Below are 27,302 nucleotides of genomic sequence, written 5' to 3'. Positions count from 1 at the left end.
TGGAGTTGGATTATGAAAACATTTTTTCAAATTATTGGAATTTGGGATATCGTCCAGAAGGGGTTCCTGGAACTTGTATGAGGCACGAAATCATCAAGTGATGTAGTTAAAGAAATAGAAAGGAATAAATAGTTGGATTGTAAGGAATTTCACTATCTCAACACTCAAATCTAGTTGCACGTAGCCAAAAAAATTCATACATGCAAAGATGGTAAAGGCAGTTTGGAAAATTTTGATGAATTCTTATTGTGGCCATGGTGAAGAAGATTCTTGTGACAAGGAAAAAGAAACATAATTTTTTGATGAGACAAAGAAAGAAGAAATTGTAGAAACTGTGGGTGCGCATGAAAAGGAAAAATCTATGATTCAAAAAGAAATTGTGCAAGTGATTGAGAAGGAAAGTGAAATCATTGATCAAATTGAAGATGTAACTGAAGATCCTGTTGATGTAGAAATTCTTGATTTTGTTAGAGTTGATGAATTTTTTGAAGAGAAAAATCAAGTGATGGAGTTGGTTGAAATCAATTGTGGAATGCACAAATTAATTGAAGATTGTGGTACTGTTAAAGTTGATGCAATTGTTAGTGTGGAAAACTTAAACGAAAAGCATGGTGATATTGAAAATCTCGGTGGTGGAAATTATGATATTCTGGTGTTAAAAAATTTTCTTTGGTGACGTGAATGAACTAAATAATGGAGTGTGCAATGAAGTTTCAGTGAACATGTTTGACTTTTTTGACAAGAGTGATCAATCGAAAAATTGTTCGAAAAGTACAAATTTCGTCCAGTATCGCGCGTGAAGGTGACATTGAAAATCAATTGCAAGTTGGAGTTCTACATCATCTATATAGCAGCTAAATTTTCATGAAGATTCAAATTCGAGATGGCATTGGAGGTGACCACAAATAAGAGCTTAGTTTAAGGGAAGCAATGATGAAAATTAAACTAAGCGATTCTATTTGTTTATTTCCTATTTTAGTTTCTTATTTTGGTCTCCAGTCCTACTACAATTTATTTTCCTTAAGTTTTATTGCATTAAGTCAAGTTTGATTCATATTAGTAGTCTTGTAATTGTCTATTCTATCATGGAATTGGAAATATCCTCGGTCCAGTTAAGTTTCCTTTTGTGTAGTTGTGTCAGCCAAAAATACTAGTCCAAGTGCTAGTTGGTTTAGGTTTGGTCTCCGGTCTCTATATATACCTATAGTGGTGCTAGGTAATTCTTAAAGAGTTGAGTTGAGTCTTGAGAGCGGGTTTGAGGAAAAGATTCATAATTGAGATTTGTGAGTTGTTATGAACTGATAAGTGCATAGTTTACGTGTTTTTAGTGTGTTTTATTAGTTAGTTTTGGTGTGTTTTAATTAGTTTTATAGTTAATTGACTAAGATTCTAGTGAAAATATGCATTTAGGGGTTTAAGTGTTAAAAATTGCATTTCTATGGATTTTTATGGTGAAAACTTCATGTTTTTGTAGGTTTAATGATTCAATCATCAAATGACAAAAATTGAGGAGAGAATTGGATGATTGATGATGGTTTTAAGTGATAAAAAGAGAATATGAAGTGCAAGAGTTGAAATGCAATCAAGTTCTAAAGAAAAGGAGTTTCACAGCTTTGACACCTTGTGGTATTTTGGGCAATATCTTGAGCGACAATGGTCGGATTGAGGTGATTCTTATACCATATTGAAGCCAAGAGATAGATCTACATTTGGTATGAGACATTGAAGTCCAGTTCAGTGGTTTTCATAGTCAAAAGGTCGAAATACTGAAGTACATTTTCTATGGTCGAAACTGAAACAAGTTTCTGACTAGTCAAGGGTAATTTGGTTATTTCTCAGTCCACGGAGCTCCAAATTAGGTAATTCTTGATGCATTGGAAAGCTAACTCAAAGGGCTACAACTTTCATGTTTTATATAAGAGCTAGTTCAGCCTCTAACATAGAGAAAATATCAGTTGAAGTGGATCAAAAACAGGGCAAGCGATCCGAACCCGGATCCAATATGATCCGAGCCCTCGTCTGATCTTCTGGACAAGTGGATCCGAGACCAGAGGATCCGAGCTTGGATCCACTGTAGCAGGCCTCGGATCCCAATGAACAATGAAGGTAAAAAATGAAGAAAAATGCGATCTGAGAGGTAATTTGAGAGATCCAAGCTCGGATCTAGCCCTCCGATCACTACTTTCGGCTTATCAACTTGTGTTCTGTTCACACAAGCTTTTTGACCAACCTTTCCTGCAAGATTATCGGTGGAAACAGCCCAAGACAGTTGCAAAAGAAGCTTTACAACTCTATTTTAGCTTGTTTATGGGCTCAATACATGATAAAGTTGAAAAATTAAAACTCCATCTTAACATGGATATGGTTACTTGGATTTCTCCACGTTTGTTCAAACTTCTATGCTTATCTACTGTTATTTCAAACACTTTACTGTACTTCTTCCTGCACGTTTTTGGCTCTAAATCTACTTGCGAAGAAAGGTCAGCATTTAAACTATTTGCCAAAGGTTTGTAGTCTAATATTTTTAGGTTTGAATACGTTCTCAGGTTCTTCTAATATATATATTTTTTTGGGTTTGTTGGAGTCATCTAATATTTTAGGTTTCAATTCATACTTAAATATTTTTTTAATCTTTTTGCAGATTTCTTTCCAAGTTTCGACATTTTGTTTTTTGCCAACTCGAGATTCTTTTCCTGTGAGTATTAGATGCATTATACTTCCATAATCTGTTTATCTTTTATTTTCGTTTATAAGTTTTTCCTACATATATTGTTGAATAAATTTTCATTCTTTTATACTTTTTCACCTTTTTGGTTTGACTATTGTACATGTGCATATTTCTCAACTATTCTTCATTTATTTCTTAGTCTATCATATTTTTCACTAGATCATATGATTCACGACGGATGTGTGTGCATTGATCACTAATATGAATATAAGCGAATGCATCATTAACTCCTAAATAAGATGGATTGCTTTAGACCAAGCTTTAATGACCATCTAAATGCAAATTTCTTTACTTTTTTCTTTTTTTCTTTTGTAAATTCCTTATTTTTAATTGATCCAGAGAATAATGTACACTATAGAAGGGATTGTCCCTTAGTCAAATACATCAAATCAAGAAAAGAAACCTGTAATCTATACTACAAGTCTATAGAGTGTCATCAATGATGCAAAGGAATATCAAATTTAGCGCATAGCTTTAAAGTTTCCTGCTTTCTGTCCATCTTTTTCCATCTTATTACCAGGCCTCGAACATCCTTAAGAATATGAACTATATACTTAGGAGAATGCAATATTCTTTTTTCCTTTTAGCAAACCAAACAAAAAAATTTTGAATTAGCTAATTTTTTTGTCTTTTTTATTTTTTTCTCTCTCTTGGATACCCATCTAATATAATTTGAAACATAAAAAATTTAATGGACTGATCTTACTAAAAATTAGATAAATTCTTCGAACTATTTATTAATAAGAATTAATCTTCTAATACACTGACAGTGTATACACTATTAACTTTAGATAAATGATAACTATTCAAAATTCAAATTTAAAATTTAACTATTGCACATGTATCATGGATCTAACAATAGTGATAGTACATTCTCCATCAGTGTATATAAGATCTACTCTTATTATAATTAGTTTTTTTTTTGCAATTACATAAATCCTAATTTGGGACTCTAGTCATTACCAATTGCCTTGGTTGGAGTTGTTAAGCGTGGACGTATACAAGTTAATTTAACTTGCAACATTTACATGAGCAACACAGTTGTAAAATTCTTGTGATTTATTGTGCAATAGAAATTTCCACAGTACTTGTACTTCAGAATTATCCATGACAACAGTTTACGAAATTTTTTTTGGTGCGCTCCAATGATCTCCAACTCCGAAGAATGAAAAGCATGTTTGACAACATTATCCATGCTCGTTAATCTTGTCTTAATGTCTCCCAAAATTTTTTTTTTAACATGAATAACATTGGGCCTATAGGCCATAACAAGATTCTTTGAAGAGTTATGTATGTTAAGTAATTCACTACCAATATTTTATAGATATATAAGACTTAATGGCTTATAATGTGGCCAAATTGCTGTTATGATTCTAATATCTTAGATATTATTATTGTTGTTGTTGCTGCTGCTGCTGCTGCTGCTGTTATTATTATTATTATTATTATCCCAATCTGTCCTTCAAATCAGACAGTAAATTTTCTAGCTATAATGTGCTTGCGTATCTTAACACTGAGATAAAATACGAGAATTTCAAGAACTTATACTTGTTCTTCATTAAAGCAATTATATTGATCTAATTATTGAGGAAAGCGACTTATTGAAACGTACTTTCTAGCATTTATATATAAGCCTGGTTAAATAATTTTTTTGTGTTTCTAATAATTGGTCTTACCAATTATGAAAGTTAATCAAAACGGATTCGTTGTGGAAAAGATAATTTGACTGGTCCATGATGGAAAAAAGCTCGCATGAGGTAAGATTTTGTTTATTAACAAGTTCAACAAACCCCATGTTGGAACTCATTTGGTCTTTTGGAACACATGCTAAAGCTGGCAATGTTGTATTACCGTTTTCTTTTTTTTTCTTAGTTCTTGTGTCTGCATATAAGTAAATATAAGTAGGGGTATTCATGGACTAGATAATTAGTCCATTTGCAATTTTGCTAACCCTAACTGCAAGTAAAATTGCATTTCATATCCTAACCTTATTCAATCGATTACCCTGTAAGATAGGATCAGGTATACAAGATAACCTAACCCTCTTATACATGTAGGAGAAAAAAAATTAAATTAACAAAGAAAACAACACTGCAGTTCTTTAAGTTAATAAGAGTATTTAATCCTACAACTCTAAAAACTACCAACAAAATAGAAAATCAAAGAACAATAGATAATTAAAACATAAAATATTTTGAACATTTATTTTCATCTTCCCTACTTCTTGAAAACTATTAATTCATTTTCTATTAAAGATGATAGACTGCTTCATTGCTTCACAACCAAACATGTAAGCTCTAAAAAATTAAAAATAAAAAGTAGAGTGGTGAAGTGGATCGAAATTATGAGAAAGGAAAAGAAATTTTGAAGAAAAACAAAAAAAATAGAATAGAAGAATAAATGAAATTAGTGGCAACAAATGTAGGAAACAAAAAAAGTAAATGGAAGAAACGGTTAAATATACAAATTTACAAGTTGTGAAAAATAAAATATATAATGGCTTGGGTCTTGTAACTTAAATTATTAGTAAATGACTAAATAATTATGGTTGAGATTTGGATGCTAATTATCTTAACTAACCTTACACATATGCCAATAGGTTCAAGTAACCGTGGTTTTTGTAAATGGAAAACCATATTCTAACCAAAATTTTCAAGTAGATTCGGGTAACCTAACAATTTTTAAAATTACGGGTTAGTTATCATATTTTTTGGTTTGGATCAATTCGGTTTTCTCGATTACCCGCTTTTTCACTTCTTTTTTAACACCCCTACATATAAGTACAAAAACCAATTATTGTTCGCGCTGAAAGATTTGAATAATTTCCCCAAAAAGAAGAATTTACTAAATTTCTACCAAATGAATTTGTCTACAAAAATTCAGACAACATTAGTTGGAAACAGATGGACCCTTAATATGTTAGTTTAGGACAAGGGGCAGGTGCAACCGTTCCTGGCGGTTTTGGTCATTTTCAACAGCGCGTAACTTTGGTTGCACACGGCGTAACTTTGTTTGCACAACGTGTAACTTTAGTACAAAATTTTGTGGGTCCCACACACGTTGTGAAAATTGATGTACAACTAGTGATTTGAACCGCACATTTTTTTTTTGGCCAAAATTTGGCCGTGAACAGTTCAGGAGCGGTCATCAGGTCATTCAGGAGCGCTCCTGCCCCTCATCCGTTAGTTTAAGGATAACTTCTTCTTGCGTAGCCAATAAGTCAATCATTTTGGAAATTTTCGAAGAGGTATAGAAGTCAACGGATTAAGAAGAAGAATTTACTAAATTTCTTCCAAATGAATTTGTCTACAAAAATTCAGACAGCATTAGTTGGAAACAAATGGACCCTTAATATGTTAGTTTAAGGATAACTTCTTCTTGCGTAGCCAATAAGTCAATCATTTAGGAAATTTGGAAGAAGTATAGAAGTCAATGGATTGAGAAGAAGAATTTACTAAATTTCTACCAAATGAATTTGTCTACAAAAATTCGGACAACATTTAGGAAATGTTGGAAGAGGTACAGTAAATTCTTTTTGAAGAAGTCAATCATTTAGGAAATTTTGGAAGAGGTATAGTAAGTCAATGGATTGAGAGATCAATGGATTGAGAGGTTTAGGAATCAGTATGGCAAGTCTCTCTCTTTTTTTTTTCTTTGAGCCGGTATGTTAAGTCATTATCATAGGTGTGGTAATATGGTAAGTCGTTGCTTACAAAAAAGGGGGAAAAAAATAAGGTAAGTCATTGGATTGAGAGATTTAGGAAAATTTATGGTGTATATATCAAGCATGGCTCTGACAATTAAATCTGTAACTAAATACATATTACTACTTACCATATACATGGCAGTAACAAATGGCTATAATATCTTACCATATTAGCTCTACACTTACCAAAAAACAAAAACAAACAAAAGGATATGTTTCAAATCATCATAATCCCAACAATCAATAATGTTATTTGCAAGATCTCTGGTATTAATTCTGACCCATTCAACATCTGTATATATAGCAATGGCCATTTGGAACTAGAAACAACATAGCATCAGCAAACTACCATATCCATCCTTCCCAATCTTGACTTGCATCCTTGCTTTTCCCCTTTAGCCATGACTAGGAAAAAGGTAAAACTGGCTTTCATAACTAATGATTCGGCAAGAAAAGCAACCTATAAGAAAAGGAAGAAGGGTCTGCTGAAGAAGGTAAGCGAACTCAGCACCCTTTGCGGTGTTGATGCTTGTGCAATTGTATATAGTCCATATGAATCTGAACCTGAGGTTTGGCCTGGCCCGGTGGGAGTTCAACTCGTGATTTCACGGTTCAAAAGAATGCCAGAAATGGAGCAAAGCAAGAAGATGGTGAATCAGGAGGGCTTCATCAAGCACAGGATTGCCAAAGCCAATGAACAGCTGAGGAAACAATGCAAGGAAAATCGGGAGAAGGAGATGACTGAGGTGATGTACCAATGCTTGACTGGAAGAGGTATACAGGACCTGATGATGGCGGACTTGCATGATCTGGGGTGGCTTGTTGATCAGAATGTAAAGAAGATTGAGAAAAGAATTGAATTTCTCAAGAAAATGGCTCCTCCTCAACAAGCTAAGCCGCCAACAACACCACCAGGGGAACCATCAATGCCTGTGGATGGGATTCCAAGGACTGGCTGGTTCAACCAGTGGATGAATAACCCTGGTCAAAACAAGGGTTCTGGTTCTGGGAATGAGATGACTATGAAATTCCATGAGAATCACAATTTTATGTGGTCTAGTGCCTTTTTTCCTTGAAAAATCATGCATGGATGTTGTCTTGTAGAATTCTCTGAGGTTTTCATCTCTGGTTTAATTAGTGTTGCAATGTCATAAAGTTTGTTAAGTTAGTGTTTGTGGGTGTTCTTCTTGGTGTAATGTATATGTGGGGAAGGAGCCTATGTTCTATTTTCTACCTGAAAATGCTTGGGATTCAAGCCCAAGTACATTTGGGATCATGAATCCATTAATAAGACGAGTAGGAATTGGAATATATATGGACTCTTATTAAGCCTATATAAATGTTAAACTTTTTCTCAAAAAACCTGTTTGCTTCTTTTATCTTTGTTTCTATTTTATTTTCTTGTTGTCCTTCTACAATTTTTCCACCCCCACCAACTTGCCATCCCCTTCGCTATTCGAGATAATCAACAACTACCTTACCACACAAAATTGGGCAAGATGTTGGACTCTAGTGAGATAGAATTATGCTACGCTTTGTTGAATTAAATAAGAAGGGTTCAGCTAACAGTAATCGAAAGCAAGAAATAAGAAATTTACATAAAAAATAAAAAGTGCAACTATGAGAATTTATTTAAAGGGGCCATGTAGCAATAAGGGTGAGAACAAATTTGAACCTAAACCAAATAAGCATTGTTTTCAGACTCGATCCGGATCGATTAGTCAAATTGGTCAAATCGAAACCGGCCAGGCAATCGGCCGAATCAGTATAAAAACTCGGTAATTAGAAAATCAATAAAACCCAGTCAACACCCGGGTCTAACCGGTGAACTGGTGTAGTTGTATTAAATCCGGTTTCCCCTTCTTCTTTTTTTTTTTTGCCAATTTTTTTTTTTTTAAACTTTAAGACTTTCTTTGGTCTTCCATTTGATCCATTAAAACAAGCAAAAAAGAGAGAAAAAAAATGCAAAAATTGCAAAGTTTGCCAAACGAAATCTTTGTTGGTAACCTAGCGCTTCTCAAAGGTTGCAGCCGCCTCTCCTCTGGAAATTTTCAGACTTCAAGCTTGCATTGCTGCCATCTCCTTCGAAGTTCGGACTTAAACTTCAAGGGTCAAGCATGAGTAGAAGAAGCAGGTTGAATTTTTCTCAAAACTTCTATTAGTTTTGCCCCTTTTTCAGTTTTTGTCTTGCACTCAGCACTCGGCAACGTCTTCTATTAGGTTGGTCTTATATTTGTAAAACTTCTATTAAGTGGCTTGGCGGCCGCCTTGTATGGACGTCTAAATTGCGTAGAAAGCAAAAACCCCAATTTTCCCCCTTTTTTGGGTTGTTGGGGTTTTTTTTTTTTTTTTTTGGCTTTTTTGGTTGGTTGTTACTTGTTACTGCAGGTGTGGACTGAGGAAGGATGATTTCATATATATCACTCTCTTGGATAGTCTACTGCTTCGACTTTGCTGATTGCTCTTGCGCATGGAATTCTTATTAGATATGTTGGTTTGTCAAATGATAAAGCTATATACATTTAAGTGTTTGATAAGTTTCCTTTTTTTTTTTGGAGCACTCTCCCAAGATACACATGTTGATTGGAGCACAATTTATAATTGCTGCAACAAGTTGAATATTGGTTTTGCTGGTCTGCTTAAAGACCCTGCTGTTCCTCTCCTGCCATAAGTGCCAAACCGTCGCAATTATACATATAACACCAATCTTGTTCCTTCTAAGATTTCGATAAATGATCTCTTCAGCTTTCTTACGTCCTAACTCCAAGTTTTCCAATAGTCAAGCCGAAGGTAACAACATAGTCTACCAAAGAGCGTACAATGGCAGAACAACAATGACACCATTCCATCACCAAACTCGGGAAAAATTCTTTGAAAGAACTCAATGTTAGGAGCTCACCAGGTATTTTAGTGTAATGTAAAGTTTAAACTTCATGTTAGAATAAGACATATATACATGCTGCACTAGACATATATAGCTAGAACGAAAAAAATAGACAAAGAAGTTATATATCAAACCTAAATGAACTAGTATAAAGTAACATATCCATTGGGGCAATTTTATGCTAAGCCTTTTTGCTTGGGGTTTTTTTTTTTTTTTGTTGGTTGTTAAGGGTAACTCCTACCAATTATAGGAGGCTTTTTCACTTCCCTTAAGAATAGTTAGTGGCGCAACTGCAGAGTATTATTTTTACCGTTCAAATCCGAACCGGATTTTGGACTTTATTCATTGTCATTAGAGGTGACAAAATGGGTGAGATGGGTAGGTTTTATTTGAGTTTGAGATAGGACCGAGTAACATGGGTTTAGGTCCAACCTTACCCATATGTATTTTGGAACTAATTTGAACGGGATCACTTTGGGACGGGTTTAGATTGATCCCGCCTAATATCCAAGTTTATTTTTTGTTTTTTTTCCTTTAATTCTTTTTTATTTTTTTATATAACTTATTTTTAATCTTTGATTTCCAATGTTGCTAAATTTTAGTTGAGGCAAAAATAAGTCCTATAAACACTCAAAAGTACTTGTATTTATGAGTATAAAGAAATGGCGTTTGGAACTATGAGCCATCATAAAATGACCAAAATTGGACAAAGTATTTTCTAATAAGATTACAGATTAATGACTTCCATATTACTCCAATATTCATTTTGGTTAGTATTCTATTAGAAAAGAAGTTCAAAACCATTTACAGGATTAAAAGAGCTCCCACCAGCCCTGTTTGGGCCCTCTTTAGCCTAACTACACAACCATCGAGTTCCCATCTTAAAACAAGAAGTTTTTTTTCAACATTTTTCAAAAAAGTACTCTAAATTAAGACTGGCAACAGAATTTTTACGAAAAAGGAGAAAAAACTGATTTCTTAGGGACAAAAGAATTCAAGAAACTAGATGAGGGTTTTAAGCATAATTACAAGAAAAAAACTGAAGGATCTAACTGGAAGAATAAAAATGGTTCACTTGAGTCAGTAAAAAATATACAATAATTGATAGGATAAAATTTTGGTGAGATATTTGGACCCCAATGGGTACCCAAGTATTTTTCAAAAATTTTCATCAATTAATAGGTATCAATAGGATTAATCCCATTTCAAGTCCAACATCAAAATTAGAATACCCATCATGCCCAAAGTCCCTCTGGGTTGGGACTTGGGACAAATTGCCCCTCTAATTGTAATTTTTTAAAAAAGTTTTTGAAATGAATAGTTCACAAGATTGAGTTAATGTTGATCTAATTTGAATCTTGAAAAGCATAGTGTGATTCTGATTGCAAGGGGAGCAGAGTAGGGACGGTTGATCTGTCAACCGTTCAACCATCCCTGAATAGTGTAACATTTTTTAAACTTTATGTAAATTTCTTATACATCCTTTTTTAACATTTTGTAACTTTATGTAAATTTCTTATACATCCTTGCAATAGAGGTGTGATATTTTGTCACTGTTCATGTAGGTCACATATGTAATAATTGTGTCACTGTTGTTAAGTTTTACAACTAGTTCACATAGATTTACACTTTGTTCAAAAAATATTACATCGTTCAGAGCCGTTGTTACTATATACCTTGATAATCATTTAATGGGTCATATAATGTGTATAAAATGCCAACTTCATTTCAAACGCAATCGATAACCTATTAAAATGCCAAAAAAATCAACTTAGTTTACAAAAAATATATATTTCTTATACTTTAAAGAGATATTTAATTAAAAAAGAAAAAGAAGTTTAATTAGAATTCTTTTTATCCATTTATACTCTTTCATTCTAATTTGCATTTTAATTTATGTTAAAACCCTTAAAATCACTACTTAAAGTTTAGGAAAACATAATGTTTTAAAATCTTGTGGAACAAAAGTGCAAAGTCAGTTATTTTTGTTAGTTAGTCAATGTTCTATTTTTGTTAGTTATCCTATATCTATTTAAAATTACAAGTTTTGGGGACTAAATTTGTTTTAGTTGAAAAATTGGGGACCAATTTGACATATATGCCAAACATTGAGGATCAAAACTGCAATTCTTCCAATAAAATGTATTTCATCCTTTATCTATAGGCAAATACTTGGTAGACCTAATCTATGGCCCTACCCGTAGACCAAGTAATGCACAATTTGCCACATTGTCAAATGGAATTGGATTAGAAACTACAATCTTTCCTCTTGGTTTCAACACTTTTTTTCTTCTTCACCTTTGGTGTGTTTTAATTAGTTTTATAGCTTATGAACTAGATTTCTAGTGAAAATATGCATTTTGTGGTTTAAGTGGTAAAAATTACATTTCTATGGATTTTAATAGTGAAAACTTCATGTTTTTGTAGGTTTAATGATTCAATCATCAATTGGAGAGATTTGAAAAGATAATTGGATGACTATTGATGATTTGAAGTGATTTAAAGAAGACATGAAGTGCAAAATATTAAAAAAATGAAATGCAAGTTTTCCAGTTTTGACACATTTTAGAATTTCGACTATATATTGAGCTACAAGCATTGGATTAAGCTGATTCTTGTATCATATTGAACCTAAGAGATAAATCTACAATTGATATGAGACATCGAAGTCCAGTTTAGCCGTTTTCCTTGTCAAAATGTCAAAATACAAAAATATATTTTCATTGTTGAAAGCTGAAATAGAGTTCTGACCAGTTGGGGTATTGTAGTCATTTCTTGGTCCACAAAGCTCCAAATTGGATGATTCTTGATGTATTGGAAAGCAACTCAAAGGGCTACAACTTTTATGTTTTACACAAGAGCTAGTTCAGCCTCCATCATGAAGAAAAGATCAGGGGAAGTTGGTATAAAAACAGAGCAAGGATGAAATCTGCCCAAAATGAGCAAACCTAGAAAAAAAAAAAAGCAAAACGGGGGGTCAAAACACGAGCTAGGCCGCGCTTTCTTGCCCGCATTTTAATGAATTTCGGCTGTAACTTGCTCTGAAACTTGTACACTTTTCACACAACCTTTTTGACCACTTTTTCTGCAAAGATTCCGGCTGGAAATGATCAGATAAGCATGGAAATTTTGAGAAGCAATCTTTGAGAGTTTCAAGAAGCAATTTCACTAAATAAAAACAACTCATCTTGAGCTTGAGTCTTTCTATAAAAAGAGGCCAAAAAGAACATTTTCACAACTTTAGTAGGCTAGAGAAACTCACCAAAAATGTAGTCTTCACTAGAATTTCCTTAGTTCATTTGTTAGGGACTTAGGATAGATTAATATAGTTAGTATTGTTCATTCTTCTTGTACTAGTGGTTAAACTAGGATGAAGATTAAAGAGCAACATGGAGAGTTTGATCTCATGTGACGGAGGTGATATCTCTTCTACTATTTTCTCTCTTGTATTTGTTTTCATGCTTAGTTATTAGACAAGTTTGGATTTGTGTTTCAATGTGTGTTTCTAAAGTTTATGCCTAGAGTTATGGATGAACTTTCTATATCTTGTTAGTGATATTCCTTTGGTTATTTGGTGATATTATTTTGATCAAGTTATTTATCACTTTTACTTTTCTAATCATGATTAACCGGCCATTAATTGTGATAATCTCAAGGTGTTAAGTCTGCAATAAAAATTAAAATTTAACACTAGTTCAAAGAAGTGATAAACTTAGGGAGTACACTCACGAAAGTAGAGGTGCATCTTTGTGGCTTTAATGACTTGTTTCATATGATTTCATAGAAGAAATGAACTTGTAATTAATTTCATAACCACGAGAGTACGTATGACTTAGTTACAAGTATAGTTGGTTCACTACGAGAGTAGGTTTCATATACATTAGGAAATTACATTATAACTAGCCAAAATAATAGCATTCACTTAATCGGTAATTTCATTTGCAAGAGTAGTTAAGAATTGCATACTTCTAGAAGCATTCTATTGTTATTTATATTACTTTTATCTCATAATTATAGTGTAGAACTAATTTCTTACATTTGTGGTAGTCTAAATAATAAAGAAGTTCGAAAACCATCGGTAATTGACAATCTTCTCTGTGGGATCGACACCTAATACCTTATACTCAATTGTGATTCGTATACTTGCGAAAAATCACGTGTAGGGTATCTAGAAATTTATGAATGTAAAATTTGATTGTGGATGAGCTAATTATTATATGCATACCCTGCGCTCGTCAATCTTCTCCTCTGTACGGTCCAAAACCTACCAATTCCTCCACCACAACCTTTATCTCCTCCTCTTCCTCTATTCTCTTCAAATTCAGGTGGTGGCGATGGTTACTAACTCTGAACCAGTCAAATATTAATACCTCTTTCTCTTGCAACTGAATTTCTTAGAATAGAGGCTCAAGAGTTTTCATAAACCCACAAGGTAAATTCTACCACCATAAATACAAGAATAAGAAAAGAACATCATCGCATGGCTGCCCATTGATTCGTTGGGTGGAGCAAATCCATTGCCAAAGAGGGCTTTATGCTGAAATTCAAAATCAACACAGCAGCAAATCCATTGATATGATAAGAGAAGTCTTACAACCAAGAACTGCATAAACCATAAGAGAGCTGCTCTTCCTATGTTTTTATAGTTGAAGAAAATAGTGCCCTTATAGAGTTGCGCCAGCTGCTTGAATTTATTAGTTAGAATTTATTTTCTGCTGAATAATGCCACCAAAATTGTTGATTACAGAGAGAAGGGAAGTTAAACATACTTGGATGAAATTAGAAATCCGAAACCTTTTTTGTTTATCGTTAGTAATTGTACTAGGAATTTTGGGTTGGAATTATACTAGTTTGGTCAAGAAGCGAACTAGAAATGAAAAAGTAGAAAAAGAGAAAATGTAATTCCCGCACATTCAGTGCCGGGTAATGATGTGGCAAAGTTTAGGTTGCTCAGTCTACGGGGTGAGGTCGTAGACCGGATCTACCCAAGATAAGGCAAAAATTTGAGTAGACCCGGTCTACAGGAAGACGGCCCAAAATCTGCCACATCATTACCAAGTGTAGAAACTAGGCTTTTTCTCCTCCTGCTTTCTCACTTCTAGTTCGCTTCTTACCCAATCTAGTATAATTCCAACTGAAAATTCCCAATACAATTACTAACAATTTTAAATGTCTAATTTCATCCAAGTATATTTAACTCCCCTTCTCTTTGCAATCAACAATTTTGGTGGCATTAATGAGCAGAAAATGAGTTTCGACTAATAAATTCAGACTGCCACCGCAACTCTGTAAGCGCATCTTTTTCTTCAGTTATAAAAACATAGGCAGAGCAACTCTCTTATTGTCTATGCAATTCTTGGTTGTAAGTCTTCGCTCATCATATCAATGGATTTGCTGCTGTGTTGATTTTGAATTTCAAAATAAAGCCCTCTTTGGCAACGAATTTGCTCCACCCAACAAATCAATGGCCAGCCATGCGATGATATTCTTTTCTTATTCATGTGGTTATGGTGGTAGAATTTACCTTGTGGGTCTATGAAAAATCTTGAGCATCTATTCTGAGAAATTCGATTGCAAGAGAAAGAGGTATTGATATTTGACTAGATCGGAGTTAGTAACCATTGCCACCACCCGAATCTGAAGAGAATAAGAGGAAGAGGAGGAGATTAAGGTGGTGGTGGAGGAAGGGGTAGGTTTTGGACCATAGGCAGGAGAAGGTGAAGAAAAGAGATAGCGTTAAACCCAAGAGAAAAGATTCTACTTCTAATCCAATTCCTTTTGATAATGTTGTACTCTCTTGTTATGTTCTGGATTTTTTCAGCAACTTTTGTACTTATTTATTCTCTTCTTTTTAGATGTCATCAATATTTCAAAAGCAACAAGTTTCCACAGGACAACACCAAATTTAAGATGGACAGACTAGTTGTGAGACCACACACAATTGAAGCTTACCAAAAGGGGTGGTATATTCTCATGAAACTAAATAAAAGCTCATCAAAACATGACATCTTAAGTATCCTGAACGAGAGAATTAGTGCCTCTAGGAGGTCATATTCATGATATACGACTTGAAATAGTTGATAAATTTTCAAAAATAATTCTTTAAACTAGACAGTATAGCAAGAAGTGCCCTCTAATCACTATATTGTCAAGAAATATGCACACAGATGCAAAAAATCTTGCTAGCCTGAGAAAAAGGATTCCATCAGACCAAGGAACTTTAATCAGTTCTATCTGGCAGAAAAAAATCTGATGCACGAATCCGTTGATTTACAAACTCTACTCACACTTGATGGATCTGTAAATGTGACGAACAAATACCAGAGCTGCTCGAAAACCAACAGCCCCGAGCATGAGGAAGAAACCGTAACAGATGCAAGCCATGTATCCAAAGAAAAATGAGGTTTGCATGAAACCAGACATGTCAGATCTGGCATGGTAGTAGTACAAGCAGTAACTGTAGATGAAGATTCCTGTTGATCCTCCACAGAGAAATGACCTGTGTCAAGAAAATGGATTGCTGATTAGTGAACAGATTAGCACCATTTGCAAAATGAGTGCAGCCAAATGGATCTAATGAACTAACTACTAATCATTATGGCAAGTCTTCTGCAAGTAAAACGAGCAAATTATCACTCAGCTACTGCTTCTGGCTAGTTGTAAGGAACAGTTTAGGAATTAATCGATTGGTTTTGTTGAAGAAAAATCCTGACTTCGTCACATTCTACCCTCTAAGAGTTTAAGTACGATCTGATTATCTGATCTATAAGGAGACGGAATCAGAACAAGAAAAGGAAGATTTTGTTTCAAGGGGTGGATGTGGTTTTTTTCCAAAGTATGCGGAAGTTTGCTTGGGCAGTTTATAGAAACTGCTAAAGACTGGAAATGATAATTCCATATAGGACAACAGTGGAGATATTATCAAATTGCAATAATGAATTGTTAGAACTTCAGATTAATTTATTTGCACCAGGATTAATATTAGAAATTCGGATTACACAATTAGCAGCAGGATTAAGAGATGGTTTTGTTAATTGATGAAACAGGCATCTAAGAAAACCTTTAGAACACATGTACCTTTCAACCTCTAGAGTTTTTTGGGAAGCTGTATTTTTTCAATCAATGTATGTGAAAACTATGTCTTTAATTTTGTTGTTTCAGTGAAAACTATAAAATTCAAGACGAATGAGCACTCGGTAGACTAATTACTTCAGTGAGATAGAAAACACAGAAGATGGAGTTCATAGCATACAAATGTTACAAAAAAAAAAAATAAAAGAAGTTGAACATATGAGGTGCAAGAAACAATCTACCTCCACCACCAATTATGATCTTCAGCAGCAAGCTGGAAGTATGTCAATGCCACAGTGACAAAAGCGGTCACGATGAGGAGAATGATGAAGACAATGAACAGGATGCTGTAAATTGTGTATATCTTGTGACCCCATACACTTGCGAATATGTAATAAAGCTCAATATATATTGCACTAAATGGCAAAAATCCTGCCATTGCCATCTGAGGGATGGTATATCTATACCAAGGCAGTTCTGGGATTTCCCTAGGATACTTTGTGGTGCGGCAAGGAGCTTGAAACTCAGTTCCGCTATTCTTTCCCGCAATACCTCCCAGTACAAGCAATGGGGATGTGACTAGTGTCCATATCAGAATTATAACAATAATTGTTCCAAATGGCAACGCCGCAGTTGCACTATAGGCGATAGCAGTGGAATTAAGGAAGCAGAAAGTTAGAAATAACGGCCCACCGAAAAGGCTCCCTGTCAACAGCAGATTCCTCACCTGTTACACAAATTAAGATATCAGACTCAGCAAAATGATACCACAAACCAAAGCAGGAGAAATTTTCTTGTGGTTAGTTAATACTGAAGAACCGGAAGAGCATCATTCGAAAATGGAAAAGGCAATGAGAATCTGGCAGCACATACCCAATTACTTCCTTCAAGTTGACGATAGAAAGAGGTTGATGTGTAACCAGCAATTCCAGAAGTAAGAGCATACATGAGCAGCAATGCCGTGAATAGAGCACCTCGATTATAGGGGTAAAATACACCAACAAGTCCCAGTAGAAATATGAACACTGCTCTGTATTCAAATGATCACTGATTAACCATTGAATGATCAAGAATTGGCTGATTCAGCCTAGCATTGTTTCAGGAAAAGGCAAGTCACCTCGGCACTTACAGGGTAAACAGCTGTGTACCACAGCCAAGTGCTGCAGCAAAAAGAGACTTGTACTTCGGGAAGCGAAAAACATCACCACGAATGTACTTCCACCCTGTCTCATCTTGGTCATCAGCAGATTCCTCGTCATGTGTGTACCTTCCATTGGTTAACAGATTTATTTTAAACACATACAATTAGAGAATAGCAATCTAGTTAAGTAAATTGCACTTACTTGATGAAATCATTCTTCAGGATTTGCAGGAAATAGTAGCAAGGAAACCATTTAACAATCTAAATTGCACTTACTTGATGAAATCATTCTTAAGGATTCGCATGAGGATGGTAGCAAGGAAACCAGTTAACAAGAGAACTGTGACACAAGAGTTTACAATTGAGAACCAGTGAATCTCCAGATGATGTGGTAGGGATGAATTTTGAGCATATTTATCCATCCTCTTCTCAAAAGGAATATCAGTTTCATTCCATTTTACCGAATATGTGAATTCAGCATCAACTTCTTTATCTTCCGTCAGGTCTAAAACTGAATGCAGATCCATCCTTGCAGTTATATCAATCACTCGATCTTTATTGTACTGAATATCAAAATGGACATGTTCGTATAGATAATATCTGTAATCCTTCTCTGCTCGGCCTTCTCTGTCCACCCTTCCTATTAGACCCCATATGGGCAGGTCATCGTAATACATCTGGAAGTAATAGTCCTTTTCAACTGCTTTTCGAAATTGAGAAACTTCTTCCTTTGTCAGCTTCTTTTTGCACAGGAGATCAGATTCTTTATCCACTAGAAAATCAAGGGAATAAGGGCCGCTAACGAGTCTATCTCCATTCAACACCTCCCCTAGAGCTTCCTTTTTCTCTTTGATATGATCTGTCATTTCAATTAACTTGATATCCAGAGAACAATATAAATAAAAAGGTAAAAGCCTGCGGGCAGAAAAGCTACTGCTAAAACTTCTGATCAGCACAACCCTTATAGTTCTGCTGACCATTCCCACATTGAAGAAGAAAAAGTTCCTAATTAACATGAATTTACTGCATATGAAACTATGATACGACTGCTACAAAGCATTTCGATATAGTCTCTCAATTCAGAAAATTATCCTAGCCCTTCTGAGCTTCATCACTAACCTTGCATCAATATATGAAAGCCAACATTAAATCAACAAAAGGAATTACATCAACATATCAATGTGCACTTTGAACATCAAACTAATTGGGTAATCACTGAATCCCAAATACTTAAAAGTTCGTATGTCAAATGTATCCAAAACGTTTAATAACAATCACAACAAACTGACAGAAGGTGGAAAATTTAGAGACTCGTAACAAAGAAGGGAGCAGTGAAGATATATGTAGTCAGCTTTAAAAGTAAGCACTTTACTTATGATGGAGCAACCTCATATAAAGCAATGTGGTACAGCTGAATTTTTGTGAATTACATGGCTAAAACATAATAGTGCTTGAAAAACAAACATTGCTAAAAAAAACAAAAATTTGGAAGAATGATCGCTTATGCATGGCATCCCAGCAACTCAAATTTGGAGTTTAGGTAAAGAAATGAAATAAAACAAACGTTCAATTCAAATTAATGAAACTCGCTAATGATCTTATGCCTTGGAATTAAATGGATCAAAGCCTGAAGAATGCACTAATGAAAAAAGCGAAAAATTCAAGAATTCATCACCAAATTGAAGAATAGAACCTGGTATACAAAATGGAAGGTCGAAATATCGGTAGGTTTCACTGGAAAATCACAAAACAAAACATAGGAATGAACAAACTTTCTCGCAATAATATAGAACATTCATGAAAACAAAAGCAATCTGAATACAATAATCTACCAACGTTATTCATGTGCATGGACATCTGACTACAATTATGGTTACTGAGGGGAGAAGTGATGAAACCTGGGATTGTGAAAAGGGCCAATCTTGTTAGCATAAAGAGGGACAGGTTCTCCAGGTTGGTAACGATGGTTAGATGCATCTGATCTAACTGGGCTTATTCGGTGGCATAATAAAAGAAAGATGAAAATGGAAATTGGTTTCCACATTTGGGTAGATGGAAAGAAGAGAAGGAAGATGGAAGTGAAATTCAGAGCATCACCTAATGCAAATCATAGAAGGTTAGATTTTGGCATAAAATTTGAAGAGAATCCTAATTAACGTGGATGTGCATATGGTTGGTTCTTCACCGCATTTTCTACATTTTACCGAGGAATAGAGACAGTTAGCTCAAATAATTTTGTTGATTTTTGTCCAAAAAAATAGTTTTGTTGATTATTTTCCCTTACACTATTGGTCCAAATATATTTTCAGATGAGTGGGTCAAGTGTGAAGAATTCTTTTACACTGTCTGGGTGAGAAAAATTAAGGATCACGGTCTCACCAGTTGTGTTATGTCCAGTATAGCCTATTTTCTTTTTATTTTAATTCTTACATTGTTACCCTAGGAAAAATTGATCCATGGTTAAATAGGACCAACATTGGAAGAAAATTTGTAAAATTAATTGACAGATGTTGAAAATTCACAGGCCAAAAATGCAGGCATGAAAGGTTGATGAGGAGGAAAATATTTTCAACTGTATAAAATTTTTTCTCTTTCCTAGAATTTTTTTAGTAAGAGTTTATGGGAGTCTCTTTTTTATTTTCTTTTTTCTTTTAGTTTTAGATTTGAATTTTTCTCATATTTTATTTTATTTGGGGCTTAATTAAATTTATCTAGTCGGATCTTGGGGTTTAGAACTTGTATACACTAAATCTGCCTATTGAAGATATGAACAAACCTTGGAGCTGTAATGATTTATATGTAATTATAACATATTTTGGAGTTTTACAGTGTTATCTTTTATGATTTGTTTATATTTGAAGGAAATTTCTTCTGTCTGTTATATCTGTTGTCTAGCCTCGATGTATTAATTACCATTTGTGCAGCTTTCAATGAATAAATGAAGCTATCTTGTTTATCAAATGACGTATTTTAAAGAATATTTAGTTAATTTTAACTTTTCCAGTTAGTCATACGTTATTCTCGCAATTCTTTTAGATCCCTTAGGGAAGGATTGTCCTTTTTGGCAAAATGGAATCCATCTTCTTTTGCTAACCAATAACATGTATTTTTTGGATATGTACCACAATGGTGCCTTGCAAACAAGGGTAGAGCCAAGATCCCATAGTAAGTGGGGTCAAATTTTAATACAGTAAAATTTAAATTACTAACTTTACATGCATATTATAATTGTTTCCTAAGAGTACTTAGTTTATTAAAACACTGCAAAATCAATTTATTATTAATTATGTTAAATACATCTTTCCAATATCAGTAACTAAAGCTCTCTTGATTTTTTTAAAAAAAATTTTGTGAACAACCATCAACTTGATCTTCTTTAAAAAAATTTGTCTTTACTCTATTATAAATAAAAGTCATAATAACTTAATATGGTATCATAAATAAAAATTTAGCATCCACTTGAAAAATTCTTGTTTTTGGAAACTTTGAAGTTTGAAAAAAATTGGTTTGACCACTCTACTCTAGAAAATTCATCCCTTATTTTGGAAATTTTGAAAGAATTTATTCTCGAACTAACTTCCACAAATAACTTGAAATAAATTCAAATTATTGTGATCATAACGATTCTGAATTTTCAATTATTTGGGGTCAATATATATATATATATATATATATATATATATATATATATATATATATAAGAGAATTCGGTAAAATTTAGTGGGATCAACTAATATACAACTTTAAAATTTTCTAAACTTTTTAAACCTGAAAACTAAATTTTTGACCCCACTTGCTTGCACGTGGCTCTGCCACAGCTTGCAAATGAATGACTCATTGCATCAAAACTTGTATCTTTATTTTCTCACTAAAAATGGCACCAAAATAGAGTTGTGCCCCAGTAATTAAATCGAAAGTGCCAGCTAAATCGATCATTTGGATGTAGATCATGATATCCAAAATCATTATCTTTAAATTGACAATGAATGTGGAGAAAGTTAGAATTTTTTGGAAGCCTACCGACTACAATTACTGGATATTGAAACAAAATAGTTGCACAAACATAAACAATGTCAAGATAGTAAAACGATGCAATCAGAGCAAGGAGAAAACTGCTTTTAATTTTTGTATAATTCATTTCGAAATGTGAGGAAGGCATATAGTTTCCATCTACTTCTTAATTAGCAATTTGTGCACGGTAGCTGTATAACTATAAATAATGACACTCTCCTATTTGTTGTAGATAGCTATCAAGTCATATAACCATGGCGTCACTAAGAATTGGACAAAATTCATAAAGGAAATCATAAAGGCTACGGTTATGATGTTAAGGTGGACATTGAAATTAGATTTATTTGCACAAGAATAATACCAATCAAGGTTTAGTTTGGATGAGTTATCTTGTCGATTATGGATGGCTTATTATTTTTCTTGGCAAAATATGGTGCTAAGTTGTTTTGTCTAAACATAAATTTATAATTGGGTAAAAAAAAGAAAAAAAAAAACCCCTTGTGGTATAGTTATCATACACAAAAACCCCATGTGGTTTCAAATCATACACATCGGTATCTCATGGTTTAAAGTAAAGTGAAAAATCAAAGGAAATCGTTAAATTTAACGGGTTTGATGTAAACGCGATAGAATTGCACATGGTTCTTCCAAAATATAATTTTTTAAGACAAATTTTGATCTGAAATACTTGTTTTGCCCCTCAGACATTAATAAAACTATTATGATTTTTTTTCAATTTCGCTCCAAACTTGTAGAAACCGACGATTTTTGCTTATATTATTAGTGAATGAAATTGATGAATAAAAAATCGTTTGTTTTAGGCTATTTTTTGCTTATATTATTAGGGTGTTTCTGTTATTTCACTCAAAACTATTTGTTTTAATAATTTCTGTCAATGTTTCAAATTACTTCAAATCATGAGATATCACATGTATGAATTAAAATTACAAGGGGTTTTTCTGTAAGATGACTATACCACAGGAGACTTTTTTATTTTTTACCCTTTTATAATTACACGAGTAGCTATAGTGTAGAGAAAACAAGAACCGAAAACTCTATTGTAATTTCCTATGTTCCAATCTTTCATGTTTTGAACTTCTATATGTTTATTCACAATTTTTATAATGGTTATCCACTATTTCTAACTGAATTAGACATACTGGCCACAATTCTCTTCGCCCTCTTTTTTTTTTCCTGTTTATAAGTAAACAGGGTTCTCTGTTGTCACAATGGTGATAGCAAGTCGCTTTTCACGATGAAGACGGAGTATTTTTAAATTGGACAGTGAAGATTCTGGAACCATTTTCAATGTATAAAAAAAAAAATTATTGCATATTTCATCTTCTTGTATATCTACATTTGTCATATTGATATTTACATCTCTTGAGATAGTATCTGTATTGTATCCTACTGTCACCTTGATCCAATTTTTCCTCCTAATACATGTTGCTTTGTCCATAACTAGAGTGGGATCCACGTTGATAACATGGCAGCTTCCATGCCATGGTGTCACCTTGTAGTTTGTCCACGACCTAAGATTAATTGTATTTTCTCCTTTTTTTTCTCCTTTGGAATATTGTACATAAATAATATCAACAATCTAATAAAAGCCATTCAATGTTAAGTACTTCGAAAGAAAATCTAAATCACCCAAATCAAATTTTGACAAATAAGATAGTACAAAAATGTAGATAAATAACTTTGAAAATGATCAATGACCAATATAACACTACACAATAGTTGAAGATATTCATAATATTATGCTAACATTAATTTCAAGATTTTATTGGCTACCAAACACTCAACCTCACACTAAAAAGTCCGTTGACTTTCAATAAATATACCACATTTACTTTGAGATTTGGGAGATTCTACAATTTAATTTTTTGGGTATTATACGCTCAAGTTTAGAACTCTGTTAGCTTTCAATGAAGATACTACAAATATTATTGCAACCACACATTTTCAAGAAAATAAAAGAAAGAAAATCCTTACAGCTGAGATGCTTTCATCAAGAATTGCATCTTAAGCATCAAATTGATTAAGCTATTACATGTTCAATTGTCGCTTGATTTGTTGAATACAATACAATTGGACTCCTAACAATATGGATGCCATCATACCACTCAAGTGAGGCAGATGCCATGTTTTCTACTTTTTCTCCACTAATAGTTACAGTAAAAGATTTCCCTTCATTCAAAGCATTGAAAGAAAGAGTGTCCGGCTCCACTTTTATATCACATTGACAAGTACTCTTTGTAACCTTGGCTCTGTATGTAGAATTTGGAAGGCCAACATTGGTAACTCTTCTTGGGAACTCAATTGAAAAAGGCTGTCCATTTTCAACCCGAGCAGTCATTGTGGGATAATTTAGGTCCTTTGATATGAATGGAACCAAAACTGTGCAAGTAATGTTGACTCCAAATATCTTTCTCGCTGCTGATGAATCATACTTCAAGCCGCAAAACATTTTGATATAATCTTCTTTAGGAGTCTCATAAACTAGTCCTGGATTTGTAGCTTTTATTGGATCAAGATGTCCTGCTCCATAAGAAAACTCTGCATCTCCCCAAAGGGTGTTGGTTGAATTCATTTGCCAGGCTACCATAACAATGAAACTTTTGAGTTACAAGTAGTGATGATATTGAAGATGTTAAATTTATATCAAGGAACAGATGTTACCAGTAGTCATAAGAGCTGATTTTATCATTGAAGGAGACCAAGTTGGATTCAGTGATTTGATATAAGCAGCAGCACCAGCAACATGAGGGCAAGCCATGGATGTTCCAGACAATATATTATAGTCTAGATGTCTTTTATCTATTAAAGCATCTGTGGGCTTAGCTTCAGGTGAATATGCAGCAAGGATATCCACCCCTGGTGCAACTATATCTGGCTGTTTAACAAAAACTAGTTTTTCAAATACTGAAAATTTTTAAAAAATACTCTAAAAGGTACTCTTATAGGTAGTCTAAATTTTTTTTAATATTTAAAAATTATCCTAAAATATATTTTAATGACTCTGCTACTCTTAAATATTCCAAAATATTTTTTAAAAATATCCCAAAATATACTCTAAAAACTCTACTACAGTAAAATTTTTCAAAAATACCCCCAAAGCTGCTAATCCAAACGGAGGTGTTTAGAAGAAAAGGCAACATGTTGAAAAAACATTTGTCCAATATCATGTACCTTCAGAATCTCTGGAAAGATTTTGTTTGGCCCTCTAGAAGAAAAAGAAGCAACAATTGGAGCTGTTAAATCGAGTATACTTTCACTTGTCAGAATGTTTGCTTGAGGCGTTCTACATAAAAAACACAAGAATGTTAGACTTGAGAAATTCATTGAAATCTAGCCGAAGTTCCTTCACACAGGATAACAAATTGTAAGATGCTTACCTGGTGGAGTTTACATAGCTCTCAACTTGCTCAAATTCTTTACCGTTTAAAACTGATGCAGCAACAGGCACAACCCGGGAAACATCTTCTGCTTCATCCGTTAGACAAATAGATGCAAGAGCTTCAGCATCATAGGCAAATAGCATCCCGTCATAACTTTTACAGAGCACAATCTTTCCCCTTACTAGGTCATTGTCCAAACATCCAGAACCACAAATCCTAAAGTTCAAAATGATATTAAATTTCATTCTTTTATTCAGAATTATTGTAATGGTTATTCTACTAACATAAAAAAAAAAAAAAAAAATTTACCTTGCCCTGTCCTCAGAGCAATTTTTAGAAGCATCTTTCCCATATATTAGAGGAAATTTCGTCCCGTTCAACTTGAAAGAATTAACTGCATGTCCCTGCGATGTCGAAATATGAGCAAAACAAACAATTTCATAGCAAATAAAGATGCCAGCACACTTGCAAGTTTGGATGAACATTAACCAGTACTATATGGTATGGAACGGTTTACTTAAATCCATCCAAATGTTTATTTTTTTTTCCAATGAAAATGCAACCAATTAGGGATATATACCATTACGGTCTTTCCATTTTCAAGGACAACTTTGCTGATAATCTTACGATTTGTAGTGCTTGCTCCAATACTAAATAACCATGGTGCAGTACTCGTAACAAATCCTGGTGCACGATATCCTTCATTTCCCGCAGAATGAACAGTAAGTATTCCTTTCTCCAAAGCATGCAAGGCACCAATTGCTATAAGATCTGTTTCTAATTTTTTAGGACTTCCTGGCCCTAGTGAAATTGTGATAATATCAACTCCATCAGCAATAGCGTCATCAAAGCTAGCCAATACATCTTCATCCCTGCATGCAAATTCAGAACAAACGCAGTACACAGCAATCCTTGCTGAAGGGACTCCTCCTCGTGCAATACCTCGAGCAATTCCATAAAAGCTTGCGTCCTGAACATTATTTCCAGCTGCTGTTGAGGCTGTATGAGTTCCATGACCCACAAAATCCCTAGGGGTATATGATGAACTGTAGTACCGAGCTCCAATAATTTTTCTGTCAAGTAATGTAAGAGCTAGTAAATGTCATACAATTAAAACAGCCTCCCTTCTAAAACATAGCTTTATTAACAGATAAATAAAGAGCAATCAAGAAACTTACTTGTTACATGTAAAGTTATTGCCTCCGGTATAACAGCCTCCCTTCCATTTTTGGGGAATAGGACCAAAGCCATGATCACCAAAACTTTTTGATTCCGGCCAAATTCCAGAATCAATGACTCCAATGATTATGTCTCCCTCAACGTTGAGATTTCTACGAACATTTTGAGGAAATCCCATGAAGTCCCATGATGCAGTTGTATGAAGCTTTAAAGTTGTACTCGGAAATACCCACACCACGTCATTGTGAGCTGCGTAATAAAATGAAAACTCATAAATGTGAACTACATCTGAACCAAGATCTAATACATGAAAAATCTAATGTTGTGACATGACAGTACTATGCTTACCTGCCATTGTTTGGTACTGTTTGTAGGTAAGATTTGCAGCAAATCCATTAAAACTTCTCTTGTAGCTTCTAATGAAATGTCGTCTTGAATTCCTACAGATAAATCAAGAGTAAAAGGTCTAATAAGCAAAAAAAAAAAAAAAAAAAAAAAAAAAGGTATAAAGAAGAAGTGCCCAGTTCAATTTGAGATCTCGAATTTAATACTTACCTGCTATTGACCACTGTCTGCAATATCCTCATATGGTGCTCAGTAGGTGAATAATCACCTTCAGGAAGACTTCCCATATATACTATATAAACCTGCAAGTAGCTTCCAGAAAAAGAAAAACTAAAAATCTTGCTCACAGTCTTACCTGATACGTTATATGGCACGCAGAAAATTGCATAATTTGTGGCTTTTCAGTGCAGATGGAAGCTCCAAATAGTTTTATGCATGCTCCTAGGATCTTTGGTCTCCTAACATCTTCAACCAAATAGCGTAGGTTTTTTTTTTTTTCGAAAACATTAGGAAAAACATGTCGTTTATCTGGGTTAGAAACATGATTAACAATTTCCAAAGATTTGAAGCTTAACTACTTCATGGGCTTATGCTAATACCTCGGTCAAGGGTGACCGTCCTAAAACAATTGCAATTGAACCATAATTGACCGATTGACATTATACACGCACAAACACCTACGCAGAAGATGGATGCTTGATGCATCCGCTGGATCTAAGAGAAAGCATATGGGAGGCAAGGTTTCCACCCACAAAGGCACTTAAGTGCCTTGTGGAGGCCAAGGCACAACAAACACATATACTCAAATGGCTAAAAAGTTAAACTATTGCTACACA

The 27,302-nt window shown here is 34.0% G+C and overlaps 3 protein-coding genes across 3 annotated transcripts; 1 reads left to right on the top strand and 2 right to left on the bottom strand.

Annotated features, from left to right (window-relative positions):
* Positions 1–6,788: 6,788 nt before the first annotated feature.
* LOC113717920 (agamous-like MADS-box protein AGL80) lies at positions 6,789–7,700 on the top strand. The gene has a single exon (XM_027242768.1). The coding sequence runs from the start codon at positions 6,836–6,838 to the stop codon at positions 7,508–7,510; it is 675 nt and encodes a 224-aa protein (XP_027098569.1). The 5' UTR covers positions 6,789–6,835; the 3' UTR covers positions 7,511–7,700.
* Positions 7,701–15,557: 7,857 nt separating this feature from the next.
* Positions 15,558–19,574, bottom strand: LOC113718404 (transmembrane 9 superfamily member 3-like). The gene is made up of 7 exons (XM_072072111.1): positions 19,429–19,574; positions 19,206–19,264; positions 17,807–18,389; positions 17,519–17,656; positions 17,263–17,419; positions 16,632–17,116; positions 15,558–15,817 (listed from the first exon to the last, which is right to left on the bottom strand). Exons 1-7 carry the CDS (start codon positions 19,572–19,574, stop codon positions 15,598–15,600), a joined length of 1,788 nt encoding a protein of 595 aa, XP_071928212.1. The 3' UTR covers positions 15,558–15,597.
* A 3,905-nt stretch (positions 19,575–23,479) lies between these two features.
* Positions 23,480–26,762, bottom strand: LOC113718403 (subtilisin-like protease SBT4.13). The gene is made up of 9 exons (XM_027243311.2): positions 26,677–26,762; positions 26,470–26,561; positions 26,121–26,370; positions 25,523–26,015; positions 25,252–25,346; positions 24,940–25,158; positions 24,734–24,845; positions 24,224–24,437; positions 23,480–24,142 (listed from the first exon to the last, which is right to left on the bottom strand). The coding sequence occupies exons 1-9, from the start codon at positions 26,751–26,753 to the stop codon at positions 23,583–23,585; spliced, it is 2,112 nt and encodes a 703-aa protein (XP_027099112.2). The 5' UTR covers positions 26,754–26,762; the 3' UTR covers positions 23,480–23,582.
* Positions 26,763–27,302: the final 540 nt, after the last annotated feature.

This window comes from Coffea arabica, chromosome 11e, assembly GCF_036785885.1.
Source record: "Coffea arabica cultivar ET-39 chromosome 11e, Coffea Arabica ET-39 HiFi, whole genome shotgun sequence".
Taxonomy (NCBI): Eukaryota; Viridiplantae; Streptophyta; class Magnoliopsida; order Gentianales; family Rubiaceae; genus Coffea; species Coffea arabica.
The sequence above is the reverse complement of the archived record's forward strand: the minus strand, read 5'-3'. Positions and strand labels throughout refer to the sequence as shown.

Excerpts from the sequence above, each read along its gene's own strand:
- LOC113717920 (XM_027242768.1), top strand. The coding sequence starts at position 6,836 with ATGACTAGGAAAAAGGTAAAACTGGCTTTCATAACTAATGATTCGGCA.
- LOC113718404 (XM_072072111.1), bottom strand. The coding sequence starts at position 19,574 with ATGTGGAAACCAATTTCCATTTTCATCTTTCTTTTATTATGCCACCGA. Across the intron at positions 18,390-19,205 it reads AGGTTCTATTCTTCAATTTG|ATCATATCAAAGAGAAAAAG; the intron begins GTGATGAATTCT and ends TTGAAATGACAG. Across the intron at positions 17,420-17,518 it reads GGTACACAGCTGTTTACCCT|AGCAGTGTTCATATTTCTAC; the intron begins GTAAGTGCCGAG and ends ATTTGAATACAG.
- LOC113718403 (XM_027243311.2), bottom strand. The coding sequence starts at position 26,753 with ATGGGAAGTCTTCCTGAAGGTGATTATTCACCTACTGAGCACCATATG. Across the intron at positions 24,846-24,939 it reads AGCTATGTAAACTCCACCAG|AACGCCTCAAGCAAACATTC; the intron begins GTAAGCATCTTA and ends TTTTTTATGTAG. Across the intron at positions 24,143-24,223 it reads ATCAGCTCTTATGACTACTG|CCTGGCAAATGAATTCAACC; the intron begins GTAACATCTGTT and ends TTGTTATGGTAG.